Source organism: Astyanax mexicanus, chromosome 11 (genome assembly GCF_023375975.1).
Source record: "Astyanax mexicanus isolate ESR-SI-001 chromosome 11, AstMex3_surface, whole genome shotgun sequence".
Classification (NCBI taxonomy): Eukaryota; Metazoa; Chordata; class Actinopteri; order Characiformes; family Acestrorhamphidae; genus Astyanax; species Astyanax mexicanus.
The window spans coordinates 28,085,183-28,102,373 of record NC_064418.1 but is presented as its reverse complement, the minus strand read 5'-3'; the positions used below and the strand labels follow the sequence as shown (position 1 = coordinate 28,102,373).

The following is a 17,191-nucleotide window of genomic DNA, read 5'->3' as shown; positions in this document are numbered from 1 at the left end:
GGAAATAAACAACATAATTTTCTCACAGACACAATTGTGTCCAGAAAAGGCCTGTTCTGAGAAAATAATGTAACAGTTTATGAAAGTTTTCCCAGGAAACACACTTGAGAATGCACATAAAGTTTGTAATGTGTTTGTGGTTTGATATAAAGCCTATTATAAATATAGAATGCCTGGTTGTAACAGTGAGGCCTATTCCTTTATTTTTGCTGTAGACTGAAAACATTCGGGTTTGGCATAAAAAAAAAAAGAGACAAAAGATCAACAGTCCAGTTTTATGTCCCGGTATTTATATCTGGATCTGAAACACAGTTTGAACGCTATTCAAAAGATAGCACCTTCTGTCTGGAACCCACCCATTTTTTTTGTGAAATATTGATATTTTGTCTTAATTAATCTTTTAATGTCAAGTTAAAATGTTTTTAATCTACAGAAGAAATAAAGGGATTTACCTCACTGTTCCCACGCACAAAACATACCTCCAAGTAGGGGTGTGCCATATCGTATCGTACGCGATAATATCGCCAACATTTCTGAATATCAGGAACAATATTATACCCTAAAAATATCGTGCCATATCACCCACCCCCACTTACTACATCAGGGTACTACTTTTGTTTGTTTGTTTTTTTTAACTGTTTTTAGCAAAAAAAAAGTTTCACACTGTTCTCTTTTTCTATTATATATCTACTGGAGACAGATTATATCTGATTATCTGTCCAGTATCGTTTATTTTACTTTAATCCTGGTTATATGGAGATATTTGGAGTGCATTATTTTTATTAGTATCATAACATTCTGGATCATTGACTTCTATTACAAATCAGATCAAATTCTTGTATTTTTTTAATATCTCAGTTAGGGGTGCAACATAAATCGTATGCAATAATAAATTACAATTTTCATTTTGTTGCAGTAGTGTATTCTTGAAAAAATTTATATCGCCAAGAGTATCGTTATCGTGAAAATACCATGAAATATCGTTATATTATTTTAGGGCCATATCGCCCACCCCTACCTCCAAGTAAAGCTGTAAGAAAATATTGATTTTTTTTTGTATCATAACTTTTTTTTTTTGCAATACTGTATCAATTTTCAAAAGCACAGTGTTGATTTTTTTTATTATTACTTTAGCTGTAAAGATTGGTTTCAGAAGTAGTTTAGTGTTATGTTTATCTCCGCCCACTAGATATTTTAGTGGTGTACTTTGAGTTGTATGGTTTTTAGATCCCATTGTTCTGATTGGATAGAAAGTTACATTTTCTTTTATTTTTTTATTTAATAAATATGATAGTGTGTTTTATATACTATGAGAGTTTTTCCAAAATTTTATTTAAGCAATCGCAATATATCTCCTTGCTTACAGTATCGCAATATATTGTAATATATTAAATTGGATCCCCTGTATCGTGATGCGTATAGTATTGCCAAATTATTTGCCAATACACAGCCCTACCTCAAAAAACAACAAAAAAAAAATTCACATAAAAATTACGAAACTACTTGTATTAAAAAACAATCATGCTCAATGCTTTACCGGTACAATGCCTTCTTTCCTGTCAAAAGGCCGTTTGGGGTCCTTGAGGAGCAGCACTTCTTCATCCTTCAGAGTGTGCACATGCAGTGATCTGAGCAGCTCCATCAACTCAGCAGATAGAGAGGCCAAAGCCTGTAACATTACAACAAACAGAATATAATAATATATACAAAAATCAAAATTCAGCAACTAAATGTAAATGATTTTATGTCTATAAAGCAAATATAAAGCAGTAATTACCTGTAGTGTGAAATCCTCACCCTCAGCATGACTAGGTAAGTATACAAAATGTATCTAAAAGAGAGAAAATTGTAATTACATGTTGTGCAAACTCAATTATTTAGGTTATATAGGTTGATACTGAAGAAGTGTAAGAAATGTACAAACAAGATCAAATAATTTGCAAAGATCTGAAACCTGAACAATTCTGATTCACACATTTCATTCTAGTATAAATAGATAGAAGAAGATAATGGATGGTATTGGTTACCATGACCAGCAATACTAAAAATAGTAGTAGGCAGGTCAAAATGTAATGGCCAATCAAAAACATTTTTATTGTACAATTTTCAACATAATAATCATGACACTTTTTTTTGTTTTACATTTATGTGTATGTGTGTCTGTGTGTGCACCATTTATATGCACCAATTACACTCACTGTATGCACCGATGCAAACATGCGTGCCACATCTCTCACATAATTACCTGTTCAGCAACTTATGTTTTCACATGTAAACCTCACCTCTGGCAGAAACTGAGATTCTCTAGTGTGCAGTTCTGGCACCACATTGCTCAGCTCCTTTCTGTTCTTCAATAGGCTTCTTAAGGACAGAGCTGAGTTCTCATGTACAGTCTAGTCAAACAGATACAATCACAACAGTAAGATATTGATGCTTATGTTTTACAATCCAACTAAAACAATTGTACTAGTAAAATAGAAAAACAGATTTGTATGCTGTTTTTATGCTGTTTTATTTTAACTTTCTGTGTGAGTCAGTGCTCAACTGCTTTCTGGAATTACAGCATAGAGGAACAGGAAGAATTTCATTTAACAGGACTGATCTGAATGTAACATGCAGTTGGTCGGTGTTCTTTAGGCACTTTTAATTTCCATGATATGTGTGTGTTTTGCATCAAAATTAAAGAAAAATTCACAAAACACTAAGGTTGCTTTCACATCTGCCTCGTTTGGTCCGGACTTTCGGACTTTTCAGTTTGGTCCGAACCAAAGTAGCAGGTGTGAAAGGGGCCACGAACCACGGTCTGGACCCAAGGACCCGATTTTGGTCCGGATCTTCTGAACCATGGTCCGGTTCGCCTGCAGTGTGAAAGCGCTTTTCTAGATGGTTCCAACTTTCGGATCAATTACAGGAAGCTGAGCCGGTGTTTCTCAACAACGGCAGCAGAAGAAGAAAAATAACCGGAAAAGCAGGAAAAATGAGCCGTGGAAACAGTTGCTTCAGGACAAGCACGTTCATTTGACGAATTTGAACTAACCTAGAGTACCTAAGTTGCTGCTAACCTAACCTAAGTTGCTGCTGCTGCTGGTATAAAAATCACAATAGCAGCACTAATATGGAGATGAAATGAATCTGTTAATTCAATTTATCTTTATCCTGGAAAGGCTTCCCCCCGAATGAACCACCCACTGAATTGTCAACACGCCAACGTCAGACGCATGTCCTTCTAAAACCAATCAGCGTCAGGTTAAGGAAAACGCATCGATACGTAAGTGATGATGAAAGGATGTAGGAGTGTCACACAAAAGTCTTTGTTGCGCTCCCTAAACTGCAGTGTGAAAACAAAAATAAGCGGACCAAATATATACAATGTATCAAAACACATGAACCTTGGTCCGGACTTTCAGGTGTGAAAGCACCCTAAATGTCATATTGCCCACCATATTGTTGCGTATTTCCTCAATTACCAAAAACATATATTACATGTCATTTAATTGCCTGAGGACATATTAAGCACAGAAATAAGCAAGAAAAAAATATCTAAAAGAATTTTCCATGAGCTTCAGGAACCAATACAAGCAGACAATAAAGTTTTAGACAGTGATCATGGGCAAACAGGCCTTAAGCAGTGAGTGAAGTTTAGAAAGCATGCAGCATTTTACAGCATCTGTATCAATTTTACCTGGTAATTCTGAATAAAATATTGGGTGACAAAGCATGTATACTTATTCATACTACAATTAGTTTTACTAATACTCAGGTTACCTCTTTCCTGATGGCACGGTTTTTGAGTGGAACTCCTTTGATCCTGGCACAGGCATCCATGGCAATGCAGGGCGGGGCAGGGAGGCTAGCCTCACCTAAGAGAGAATAGAAAGAATAGAAGAACAACTGATCAAGACAGGAGGATTCATCATGATATTTGGATGTACACTAAAGCAGATAACTGCATAACCAAACAGCAGGTTGGACAAAGATTTCGATTTTACTAATACTTTTAATAATACCATCTACCAATAACTAATAATTAAATAACTAAATAAGTATTTCAGCGCCCAATACAATAATATCTATATTTTATTAATTTTGTTTATATAACCCTATATAAATAAATTCTATATTGAATATATTACATTAGAATTTTTTTGAGCAACTGAAAGAACATGTTGTGCTCATTCCCCAATAGTGCTGGGCGGTGTACTAGAGGGAAAACTAAAACCGGTAGGCAATTTTTACATGCTGCCGTTTTACTAAAGGCATTGCAGAGCACGGTGTAAAACAGCACCGCCAAAGAAGCACACTGGTAGAGCTCGCTAGCTAACACTAGCCAGTTAGCATAACAAGCTAACACACTGGAAGCTCAGCTCTGTGGAGTTAAACGCTTGTCTAGCACTGGAGAGAACTTTATCTGCTTTAAGGAGCTCCTGCTGCTGTTCCTCACTGTATGAGTGTTTTAATCCAAGTTAAATATAAAAATATCAGAAAACAGCAATTATTCACTCAGAAGAGACCCTTTTATTAAAACCAATATATTAATACTGTAGTTTGAAGGGTAATTTTAATGCACACTGAACTGAATTAATTTGTAAACTGGAGAAAGAAAGGAAATTGTGGCTGATTTTAATACTGTAATGGTTCTAATGGCTGGTTCTAATTGATATTAAACTTGTGTCTAACTTGTGTCTTAGAGCTTTTGAGAATTCTCTCTTTTGAATACTAAAAAACTGAGTATTTTAGGTTCATTTATAGTGTTTATGGAACTATTTAAAATATTTAGTTTTGTAATGGAAGCTGTCAAAGTTGTTGGTGTATCTCTCTTTAAGATCTATTGTTTACATTCTTCAGCTGTTTTTCTGATAATAAAGTCTGATTTCTTTATATATTGTGTAATTTGGGACAAAGAAAACCCAACAGTAATCAATGTCTTAATTTAAAGCCTTAGTGTTTTATATTATATTTACTCCTTACAGTAGAGTAAGTCACAAACCTATATAAAAGCCCAGTCATGCAAAAAAAAAAAAAAATAGACAAAATAAAATAAAATAAAATAAATGAAAATATACAGGACATAAAGGATCAACTTCTAACATCTTGGAGACAGATTCCACAGGACATCTTCAAAGGTCCGTGTCTCAAATGTTTAGGTCTGCTGTGATAGCACAAGCGGTCATATACTCAATATAAGGCTGGTGGTATGGCTGAAAATATAAAAAAAAAAAAAAAAAAAAAAAATCCAGCCAAGATGGCTAACATTATAATAGAAAAACTGCACACTATTTAAGTAACAGTAAAACTGGCTTTATACTGGTTTAAAATATAATATACAGCATATAATAAAACTATATAGAAGATGGCAACATTTTGGCAAATATCTGATATGTATTATGATACAGGGATTATGACTCAATATATCAAGATATATTGTGATACTGTAAGCAAGGTTATATACTAAAATATTTCAGATATTAGTCAGTGTCAGTACAAAAACACACCATCATATTTATACAATCTAAATAAAAGTTTATCTTTTATGCTAATATAATAAAAACAGGGATCAACACTACTATCTAGTGGGGGAGGGGGGATAGGGGCTGGGCAATATTATATCGTATACAATATATCGTGACACACAATTATCATGATATTAAAAATCCATATCGTGATAAAACGGCTGTTCTGTCTTAAAAATAGCCTATTGTTTACTGTGAAGCTTTAGGTTTATTTATTGTATAATTGTTTTAGTTTGCAGTTTATTCAGCAATATTTTTTGCTGCATTATATTATTTTATGCTATATTATTTATTTTGCCACATTATGATTATACTGTTTTACTATCATACTATATTCCTGAAATGAATTAATTATTTTAGTTTTCCTATATCGCCAAGCATATCGTTATCGCAAAAACACCCTGAAATATCGTGATATTATTTTAGAGCCATATCGCCCACCCCTAGAGGGGGGTGTTATACACAACACAAAATGAACCACTGTCCGACATCAATCTTTAAATTAAAAATCAACACTGTCAATATTGTTTAATAACGGCAACAGATACCATTCAAAATAAACATAACTGCTTATTTAATTAACCGTTCATTGTATTAGAGACCTATAGAGATGCAATGTAGGCGTATGTTGACCTAAACTAAGTAGATTACATTATGACTTGGCTACACTGTTCTGCAGCTCTATGACTGTATGAGGCAAGATCTTATCTTTGTGCTGCAAAACTGAAAGCCTATGCAACTTAGCAAGAACTAGAAAAAGTGCTGACTTATACATGAAACCTGAAAAACCAACTGTATGAAACAAGAATGCAGGTCAAGACCACAAACCTTTCACATTTGGGTTGGAACAATACAGCACGTCAATACCCTGAAACAGAGTTCAGAACAGTTCCAAAACCTATAGCTTCGATAATGTGTTATATTACATTATTTATTTTGTTATTAAAAGGAGTTTTATTAGTTTATTCAGTTTGACACCATTATGCTTAAAAAAATTAAAATACAATAAAATCAGTTTTATTTTTATATCGCCAAGAATCTAATTATCTCTGAAACTCTGAAATATTGTAATATTTTATGGCCATATCGCCCACCCCTAACATACACACTAAGGCAGCTAACCAAACAAAAAATTCTATATTTTGTGCAAAGGAGATATCACAGCGTTCATGTTTGTTTTTGTTGGATTTTCCCTTTAAAAGCATGACATTGACACATCTACCATCTCCATGTTTCACAGTTGTACACACAAATGTATCTTTGCTGATCTTGTCCTGTAGCACACACTTGTGAGTCTTGTGATGAGAACTGATGTTAAGTTTCCTTATTATGACTCTTCCATCATTAAAATTATGTTTATGTTCTGTTAGCAATGCTACACAGTTGACTAGTGCACCACCCTCTTGACTCAGATAAACGTTTATACAGATCTTTATTTGCCTTATTTACCAGTCATACAAGCAGTTTTCTCTGCCAACCAGGACTCCACAGGTCCCCTGAACAACTGTTAAGAACATTCTGCACTGTACAAATTGCCACCTGAAAAATGTAGTTTTGTTCTTGTATAGTTCCTAATGCACCTGAATTGAAGAATGCTGATAACCCTAAATTCTGAGCCTTTCCCCAGTAAGACATTCATAGTAAATGTGTTGAAATATATTGCATCTGTAATAAGTGTTTATTAGGGTTCAAGCACCGAAGGTGCGTAGAACCCTATTGTTTTTGCTAAGATTTTTCTTCTTCTTCTTCTTCTTCTTATTATTATTATTCTTTTTCTCTTGTAAAAACAGTTGTGCAGCCTAAACCGTAAGTCATAGAGAAATGAAACTTGGTAGGTAGATGTAGGATCAGTGCATCTCGGTGGACAACAAAAATGGCACCGATTGGTCAAGTGGTGGCGCTATAAACAAGGAAATTCATTTTTCACACTTTTCTCAATAACTCAAAAACCAGAAGACCTACATTCAAAACTCTTTTTTTGATGGATTCCTTGGGTCAATACCAACAACTTTCCAATTTGGACCATGCACTTTCGTCTATATAGATTTTGTGCTAATTTGCATAATATGCAAAACCTACTTTTGCAAACTAGTCCTAGGAATTTTGACCAATCCTGGTATGTTTGGTATCAAAACACTCGTGAGAGCATGCGCTTCAATATTCATTAAGAAAAAGTTGAAATATGTAAACAATATGGCCGCCATATGCAAATTAGTCCTTCCGGATATATGCCCCATTCACTTCAAGAGGTAAATTTGGAGCACTGTTTCTCAGCAACCGTGCAACCTAGCAAGTTGAAACTTTGCATGCAGAATCTATCATACAGCCTCTAAAGGATGTTCAAAGGGCAACTTAATCAATCAACATGGCTGAACACCATCAGCCAATCAGCATTCAGCAGACATTTTGGCAGGCTGAATGTTGCCCAATCTGGATGATATTTGGCAGTTATGTTCAGGTGGAGACACTGTAGTGACCTGCAAAGTGCTGAAACAATCCGCCCACTGGGGGGCGCTGTTCCAAAAAAACGAGTATATGTCAATCATGCTGTACTATTTTGACATCTAATTGTTTTTGCCATATTTAGTACAGTGGCTCTGACAAATTTCTCAATACAACTATGTTTAAAAAGTGCTTTGTTCATTCATAATTGCTAATTGTTTGAAAATAGCTATATTGAAACTACTCTCTGGATATTTGGCCTATCACCTCCATTTCAGTCTTGCTGCACACTGTAGAGTCTCTAGGTAAATGTTCATTAAAAACATTTGTGAAAATTTCACATACAATACTCTCCAGGCATCAAGCAATCTGTTGTGCTAGTTGGTGCTTGATGAAGCGCCATTTAATTCAGAACTAGATTTATAATAACTTCGTAATTACGTCATATCAGAACATTCACTCCTTTGTGTTAATTTAAACTTGTTTGGTCAAACATTTCAGCTTGTTCTGCAAAGGTTCAAAGGTCAATCTGAATACCACTTTGTGAACATTCTGGTTGAAGCCACCTGATCAATACCAATAACATGTAGACACCTTTTGACTAGTTCTAACTCACTTAATGAATATCCTACAAAGTTCACTAGATTTACATGTGAATTTAAGCACTGATCAGGTTGAAAGGCCTCTGCTCAACATTAATAACAGGTGAAAAACTTGATAATTTCTAAATGTGACAGGGCATCTCCAATCATATTAGACCTTCTTACACATCACCATTCAATGCTCCAGTAGGCACCATTGTGCAAGTTGGTGCTTGAACCCGATGATTGCCGCTTGCGGCTATATTTTCTGTTATGTTATCAGTCTATTACAAATAGTTTTATAATAAGGCCTGAGCTCTTATTATACATAATTATATAATTGGAACATCTGCTTCAGGTGGCAGACTTTTTTCCTGAAAAGCAAACAGTCCAAATATGAACACATTGCTGTCAACAGACAATAAAACAATGAGGCACGCTGTCAGACACCTCCACTTCAGGTAGTTTTGAAAAGAAAAAAAAAAAATCAATAATATAGATTATGTACTTTTTCAACAACTATGCTCTGAAAACCCCCAAAAATCTTATTTTAATTAAGTCCTGATTAAACAAACATGGTAACACATGCTGGATAAATACATACATAAACAGAGACACACACAAATTTGACCATATTTATATAAATGTTTTACATATCATGTATAAAAATATATGACAGTAATTACAGTAATGACAGTTTTAAATAAAATTAATTGGCAAAACTATTGCACCACTTGTTAATCAGGTAAAGAGTTAAAGAGTTGTGCTACATGCACTTTGCACTGTGAACACTGCGGTGGTAAGAATTTCATAAGAACTTTGGTCCTAAAATGGGTCACACCAATGCCTTTCGAAGTAAATGTGTGTGGGTGAGTAAAGATACGCAGCAAAATGAGAAGCAAAACCACAAAAACAGATAAAAGGATAGGGGAAACTTTATTTTAGCACTTGAAGTTCACTAAGAACACACTCTCCTTCAGAAAGGAGGGGGTTGAGTGACAGCTCGCTAATTGTAATAATGCCAATGAGGAAATGCGGCCCAAGCATAAAGAGGACTGATGCTTAAATATAAGCCTGATGTTTCTAAACCTGTTATTCCACTAACCAAAAAGAAAGAAACACACAATCAACCAGAATCAATGGTGTACGGTGTAATCTGGGGAGCGGTGTGATGAATCAAGGGAATGGTGTAATTAATCAAGTAAACGATGTGATAAATCAGGTAACGGTGCAGTAAATCAGGGAAACAGTGTGATTAATCAGGGGAATGGTGTGGTAAATCAAGGGAACGGTGCGATAAATCAGAGAAACAGTGTGATTAATCAGGAAAATGGTGTGATAAATAAAGGGAACAGTGTGATAACTCAGGGGAACGGTGCATTAAATCAGGGAACTGTATAATATATCAAGGAAATGGTGCAATAAATCAGGTAACTGAGTAATAAATTAAGAAAATGGTGCAATAAATCAAAGTATGGAGTGATAAATCAAGGGAACAGTGTGATAAATTAAGGGAACGGTGTGATAAATCAAGGGAACGGTGTGATAAATCAAAGGAACGGTGTGATAAATCAAAGGAACGGTGAATAATCAAGGGAACGGTGTGATAAATCAAGGGAACGGTGTGATAAATCAGGGGAATGGTGTAATAAATAAAAAGAACCGTGTGATAAATCAAGGGAACGTTTTTGTTTCTAAACATTATTTTTCCACCTTCATCCAATAGGGGCTCCATAGATTCCAATTTCACATTTATTTACCATTTCCTTTTTCATTATTCCTATAAAGGGTCTCTATAAGGAGGCAACCCCTGTCCCTTATTTATCAAATCATATAAATTCTTCATTTTTTTATGCGCTTTAATCCACGATATTAACCATAAACCCTGCTGGGCCCTCTGTCCTCCCACTGCTGTGGGGCTACAGGCCTCTGCACAGAACTGACAGCTCTCCCACAACATGCTAAAGAGCTAACGTGACCTAAATTAAACCCTCTTGCTGCTGTTCTGATATAAATAAGGGGATGATATGATCATGTCTGGGTTAAAGTGTTACTAAACTGAGCCTGCTGCTGGTTGTTTTGTTCGCTCAGAGCTCAGGCCTGACAGTGAGAGCAGCGGGGCTGTTAGCCTGGTTAGCAGCTGCGCTGTTTTTTATTACCGGGCAGAATTCAGTCTTTTTGAAAGGATCCTCTCTCTGAACTCCTCAGAACACACTCTGAAACCCTGTCTGATACAGGGCCGTGCGGCGCGCGGGGCGGGTTAGCTGAGACAGATGTGATTTCGACGCAGATTATTCCTAAACCTGCAGCTAACCCCGAGCTCTGAGCAGCGCAGCGCCTCACACATAACAACAACACCGAGACAGCCGCTCTCACTCACACACACTGTGTAAACACACAAGACACTAAACACACTGTTTAAACGCGCTGTATCACAGTAACTGTCCGCTCACACCTCCACCACCTTAACCGCCCCTCTCACCTTTAGTTGTCGGACCCCCGCAGTGAGCCGTTAGCTGTAGCCCTGCTGCTCATGAAAACAAGCCGCACAGGCCGGAGCAGCCGAGCACCGAGCGGAGGATCTGACAGCGCCGAGCCCAGAGTCATCGATGGAGGAGGCTGTAGAGCTGATCTCTGTATTTTCTCTGATTTTACACTCAGTTTATTGCGTTTCACATCACTGTTTATACAGTCCTGGAAAAAAATAAGAGATCAATTCAGTTTCTGAATCAGTTTCTCTGATTTTGCTATTTATAGGTATATGTTTGATTAAAATGAATATTGCTGTTTTATTCTATAAACTACAGACAACATTTCTTCCAAATTCCAAATACAAATATTGTCATTTTAACAATATTAGGTGTGGGAACAAAATAATAAAGTCCTCGCCATATAAGTTGCCCCCATGACTCAATTACCTAATTCCCACGCTTTAATAGGTCGTCCCTATGACTCTATTATCTAGTTGCAGCGCATTAATAAGTCGTCCCTTCAACTTAATCATCTTGTTCCAACGCTTTAATAAGCTTGTTTAATAATTCTATTTTCCCCACTATGAGGAGCACTTAAAATCCTTTAACTTTTTTTAATTCATTAATTTCCCCAGTTGTCCCCACAACTTAATTATTTCGTGGCAATTTGTTTTGTACACAATGTCACCTTACTGGCTCTGTACCTTAGGCACGTTAACACAAAATTAATGTTTATTGATTAATTTTAGCTATTAATAAAAATCTTTCTATGGATGTCAGTATAAAAAGTATTTGTTCAGGTTTTGTCCTGTCTTTGTTTCGATTGATCATCAAATTTCCACATAATTTAAAGAACATCTTAAAACTGGCTTTTATTTGCACAAGTAAACAAGTACTTAAATATTAGATTTGTTTTAATACCATTGCCATTTTAAAATGACAGCATGCAATTAAAACTGGAGTTAGCAGAGGATGGTTTCAATCCATCGACCTTTGGGTTTACACCCCAAATGGGACCCGATCTCACAATCCCTAGCTTAGGAGGCTTGCCTTGTGCTTTGGCTCAACCTAAACTGTGTCAGCAATAGATACTTGTTTCAAAAAGATTCAAATTGCTTCCCACGCTGCATGCAATTAAAACTGGACTTAGCAGAGGATGGTTTCGATCCATCGACCTCTGGGTTATAGGCCCAGCACGCTTCCGCTGCGCCACTTTCAAATCTACAAAATAAAAAAATGACTTATTTACCCATATTATCACATCCTTGTCCTGTCTCTTGTCAGCCTCCATGTTTTTGTTCCCCTCCTTTGTTTGTTGTCCCAGCCATGTGCTCATAGCACTCTGTGTCTCTCCTTGTATCCGCCCATGTCTTCAGTGCTCCCACCTGTGTTCATTTGTAGTTCCGCCCCCTCATTACCTGTTTCCAGGTGTTTCCTGTATTCCCCATGTGTATTTAAGCCCCTTTGTTTTCAGTGTTGGGTTGTCTGGTCTTGTGCATGTTCTATGTCAGTCAGATTGCTGATTCTTTGTTTTTTTCTGTTTTTAGTTTATTCTGTGTTTTCTCTAGTAGTCCTGTCTGTTCATGTATCTTGTTTTGAGTTTAGTTTTGGTTTATTGTTTGTTTTCTTGTAAATAAAGTACCTGCGTTAACGTCCTCCCTGCTGCAATACCTGACACATATATACATATATACAAAATAACCAGAGGCTTGACATTGCTCACCACATTAATGTATAAACCCTAGTAGCTATATTTTTTTTTACCAGTAAATAAGATGTTAGCTCCAATTTTTACTTTCATTTTTAACTGCTCTCTCAGACTGTGTATAGTTCCCAAATGCTTTAAGAACGCTATCATTATTCCCATGCCTAAAACTAACAAAATCTCTCATCTTAATGATTATAGACCAATTGCTCTCACATCTGTTGTTATGAAATCTTTTGAACAGATTGTACTCTCATACCTGAAAGAACTCTCTTCTCCTTCCATGGACAGTTATCAGTTTGCATACCGGGCCAATAGATCTGTTGATGATACAGTCAACCTGGCCCTTCATAGGATTATGCAACATCTGGAATCCCCTAATACATATGCTCGGATATTGTTCATTGACTTTAGTTCGGCCTTTAATACTATTAATCCCGTCAATCTTTTCAATAAACTTAGGGATATGGACATTGATATTGCTCTATGTTACTGGATCCACAATTTTTTGTCAAAAAGAACGCAGAGAGTCAGGATGGGTAACCTCTCTTCCCAAACTCTAACCCTTAGTACAGGAGCCCCCCAGGGCTGTGTTCTTTCACCGTGGTTATTCTCACTCTACACAAACACCCTCACATCTACCCACAGTTCAGTTTCTATTCTCAAATATGCAGATGACACAACAATAATTGGTCTTATCACCAACAATAACGAACATCACTATCGTGAACAGGTTGCCCAAGCAGTCACTTGGTGCCAAAATAACAATTTACAGCTTAACATATTAAAAACTCTGATTTTTCTCGCACACCCATATACAAAATACCCATCTCTATTTTTTCGCAACCCATTATCATCACTGATTCATTCAAATTTCTGGGAACCCATATCAGCAACACACTTAAATGGAAACTACACTCACACCAACTCTACAAAAAAGCCAATAAAAGGCTATTCTTTCTCAGACAACTAAAAAAATTCGGAGTTAGGAAAAATATCCTTCTTCAGTTTTACACTGCCATCATTCAAAGCATACTCACCTCATCCATAACAGTGTGGTATGGGAATTTGGATACCCATTCACGCAAAAAACTGCAAAGTATAGTAGATAAATCATCAAAAATCACAGGGCACATCCTCCCATCCATTGACACTTTATATTACAGACGCATCACACAACGAGCAATAAAAATCACCTCAGACCCCTCCCATCCTGCATATCATCTATTTACACTTATGCCTTCTGGAAGACGTTACAGGTCACTGTCAACCAAATCTGTCAGATTTAAAAATAGTTTTTTCCCAACCGCTGTACGTTTACTAAACCAGGTTTAACTGTTTATGTATGTATTTGTCTATTCACTGTTGTTTGTTGTTTTGATACAGACAGAGATGTGAGCATGTTATGTTATGCTGTACCGTAAGTAAATTCCACCAACTTGTTGTGTGGTCATTAATAATAAATGAAATGAAAATGAAATGAAATGTTGCTAGTAATTAGGGTAAACTTTTCCATGTATACCATAATGCAATGCGGTGGGGCGGTGTCAGACTTCCAGCACAAACTAAGACTCTTTGTTGTTCGGTCATTCCCTAGTCTGTTCCATATGTAGTAAATGCTATATAGTAAATAGTGAATAAGGTAACAAGTGAACCATATGGGATTAAGGTCTGGAGACTGGCCACTCAGTGACCTTAATGTGCTTCTTTTTGAGACACTTCTTTGTTGCCTTGGCTGTATGTTTTGGGTCATTGTCTTGCTGTAAGACCCAGCCATGACCCATTTTTAATGTCCTGGCAGAGGGAAGTAGGTTATCACTTAGGATTTTATGGTACATGGCTCCGTCCGTTCTCCCACTGATGCGATGAAGTATCTGTGCCTGTGCGCTTAGCAAAGAAACACCCCCAAAACATAATAATAAGGTGTTTATTGGCAAACTTCAGATGGGCCTGCACATGTGCCTTCTGGAGCAGGGAGAGCTTGTGGGCACTGCAGTATTTTAATCCATTACGGCGTAATGTGTTACAATGGTTTTCTTTGTGACTGTGGTCCCAGCTGCCTTGAGATCATTAACAAGTTTCCCAGTGTAGTTTAAGGTTGATCTCTCACCTTCCTCATGATCAAGAATACCCCACAAGGTGAGATTTTGCATGGAGAGTTTGTTTAGATTAAAACAATAACACAATGGTGGTAGCATCATGCTCTGATGTTATGTTTCTGCCAGTGGAGCTGGTACCTAGTACAAAAAGAATGGAATAATGAAAAGCGAGAACAACCTCATAATTCTTTAGCATTAGCCTCCAACCATAAGCTAGATGTTATTCCTTGGACAGAACTGGGTGTTCTAACAGAACAATGACCACAAACATATATCAATCAAAGGTGGATGTGGAATGAATAAAGCAAACTAACAATAAGTTTTAAAAATCTGAAAACATGCAGACTGTGCCCAAAATTAGGTCTGGAAAACCAACAAATTGAACAGAACTCTACCAAGTCTGCCAAGTAGAGCGGTCAAATATCCAAACCAGTATTCTTCCAGATGTGTGTTTATGGCCACCGAAAGCATCTGGTCAGGGTGTAATTTGCTTTGGTACATTTAACCAAATATTAGGTGTGCTGTAAGTGTGTTTATTTCGGAAACCCCCAAAATATATACTTTTTAATACAGTTTTCACTACTAAAGATCTTATTTTGCCTCAGAAGAGAATAGGTCAGAGAATTAATTACTGAATAGCAAATATTGCAATTACAATCATGTCTTTATAAGTGTATGTAAAAATACTGTAAATAGTAACATCTTTAAACCTACTGCCAAGGTTTTTAAGGTGGAACAGTCTGGAGGTTGTCTTTTACTGAGTCACTTATTATTATTACTATTTGCACTACAACTACTGACCTAGCAGTAAGCAGTTATATACAGTTATTTATGAGATACTTTATATGAAACTAAATACATCTAAATTCCCTTCATTATTTTAGCACAAAGTACCAGAACTCTGGAAGAATGGCTCAATAGGTTTAACACTGCAAAGTTAAATATATACTTAAACAAATATTATGGTATATTTGGAGAGTCAGTACGACTTAACTTTACACTTACTAGCCATAACATTAAAACACTTTCCACTCTATTAGACACTGCTTCTGAGTGGGTCCACCTTGACTTAATGTAAATGTCTTGTAAATAAGACACCACTTAAAAAGGAAGAGTTTCTTTGATTTTACCAAATTGAAAACCTCTGGAATATAATATAGAGGAAGATGGATAATCACAAGCCATCAAACCAAGCTGAACTGCTTGAATTTTTGCACAAGAAGTGGCATTAAGTTATCCAAAAGCAGTGTGTAAGACTGGTGGAGGAGAACATACCAAGATGCATGAAAACTGTGATTAAAAACCAGGACTATTCCACCAAATATTGATTTCTGAACTCTCAAAACTTTATAGTATGAACTTTTTTTTTTTTTTTTGCATTATTTGAGGTCTGAAAACTCTGCATCTTTTTTGTTATTTCAGCCATTTCTCATTTTCTGCACATAAATGCTCTAAACGCAATTTTTAAATCTGGAATTTGGGAGTAAAGTTGACTGTAGTTTATAGAATAAAACAACAGTGTTCATTTTACTCAAACATATACCTATAAATAGCAAAATCAGAGAAACTGATTCAGAAACTGAAGTGCTTTCTAAATTGTTTCCAGAGCTGTAGTTGTTTAGTAGCTCTGATCCAAATAACCAATAAGGAAAAACAGTGGTCTAATGTGCATTCTTAGTATGACTTAGTATGACTAGTACATGCATAAAACTAAATAAATGCAATATATTCTAAATAACTATGAAAATGAATGAACAGAAGACATTATGTGCGTGTATGCATTCAGATTTATTGAAGAAGTAAGATATCAAGTGGTACCATTTTACCACTTCAAAATGTACAACAAAATCGAAACATTTATTTCTTCAATCAGGATACAAAAATACACATCTCAGTGACTTCCATATTGTAATAAATAGTTAACCATGCATCTACGATAAGAAGGCACAGAAAACAGTCACTTAGTAGTCATAAAAATTACCAACTACTTTACCAAAAAATCATCCAGATATCAATACAAGTGACTACTGTAACATTATATCCCAATGGTGAAAACACATACACATCAGTTATTAACCTTAATAAATATGCAAATGCTGTATATAGCTATACACATAGTTTTTAAAAATCAAACTGTGTCATTGTAAACACAATGTAAACAAACGAAACTCACATCGCACACCTCTTAATAGGATCATAGGATCATGTCAGCGATATGCAATCCTGCTCTACAAATTTCTCATGTGAATTGGATTTGAAAAAATCAGGCAGTATACAGCTTTATGTACACCAGCTAAAGATGAGCCCGAGTTTCTTGCTTTTGCCTGATGTTTTTTTTAATGTCTTATCATAGAAAAACACTCCTATTCTGGTGAGCTCATTC

General features: G+C 36.0%; 1 protein-coding gene across 3 annotated transcripts in view; it reads right to left on the bottom strand.

The window, feature by feature from the left end:
- akap11 (A kinase (PRKA) anchor protein 11) overlaps positions 1-11,119 on the bottom strand; it is a 35,972-nt gene extending 24,853 nt beyond the window's left edge. For all 3 annotated transcript variants that reach the window (XM_007251712.4, XM_007251713.4, XM_007251714.4), the window contains exons 1-5: positions 11,016-11,119; positions 3,766-3,860; positions 2,283-2,393; positions 1,778-1,831; positions 1,538-1,669 (exon numbers count right to left, since the gene is read on the bottom strand). In XM_007251712.4, coding sequence (XP_007251774.3) covers positions 1,538-1,669; positions 1,778-1,831; positions 2,283-2,393; positions 3,766-3,825 — 357 coding nt within the window. In that variant the 5' untranslated portion in view covers positions 3,826-3,860; positions 11,016-11,119. The remainder of the gene's footprint in view (positions 1-1,537; positions 1,670-1,777; positions 1,832-2,282; positions 2,394-3,765; positions 3,861-11,015) is intronic.
- Between the last annotated feature and the right edge of the window lie 6,072 nt (positions 11,120-17,191).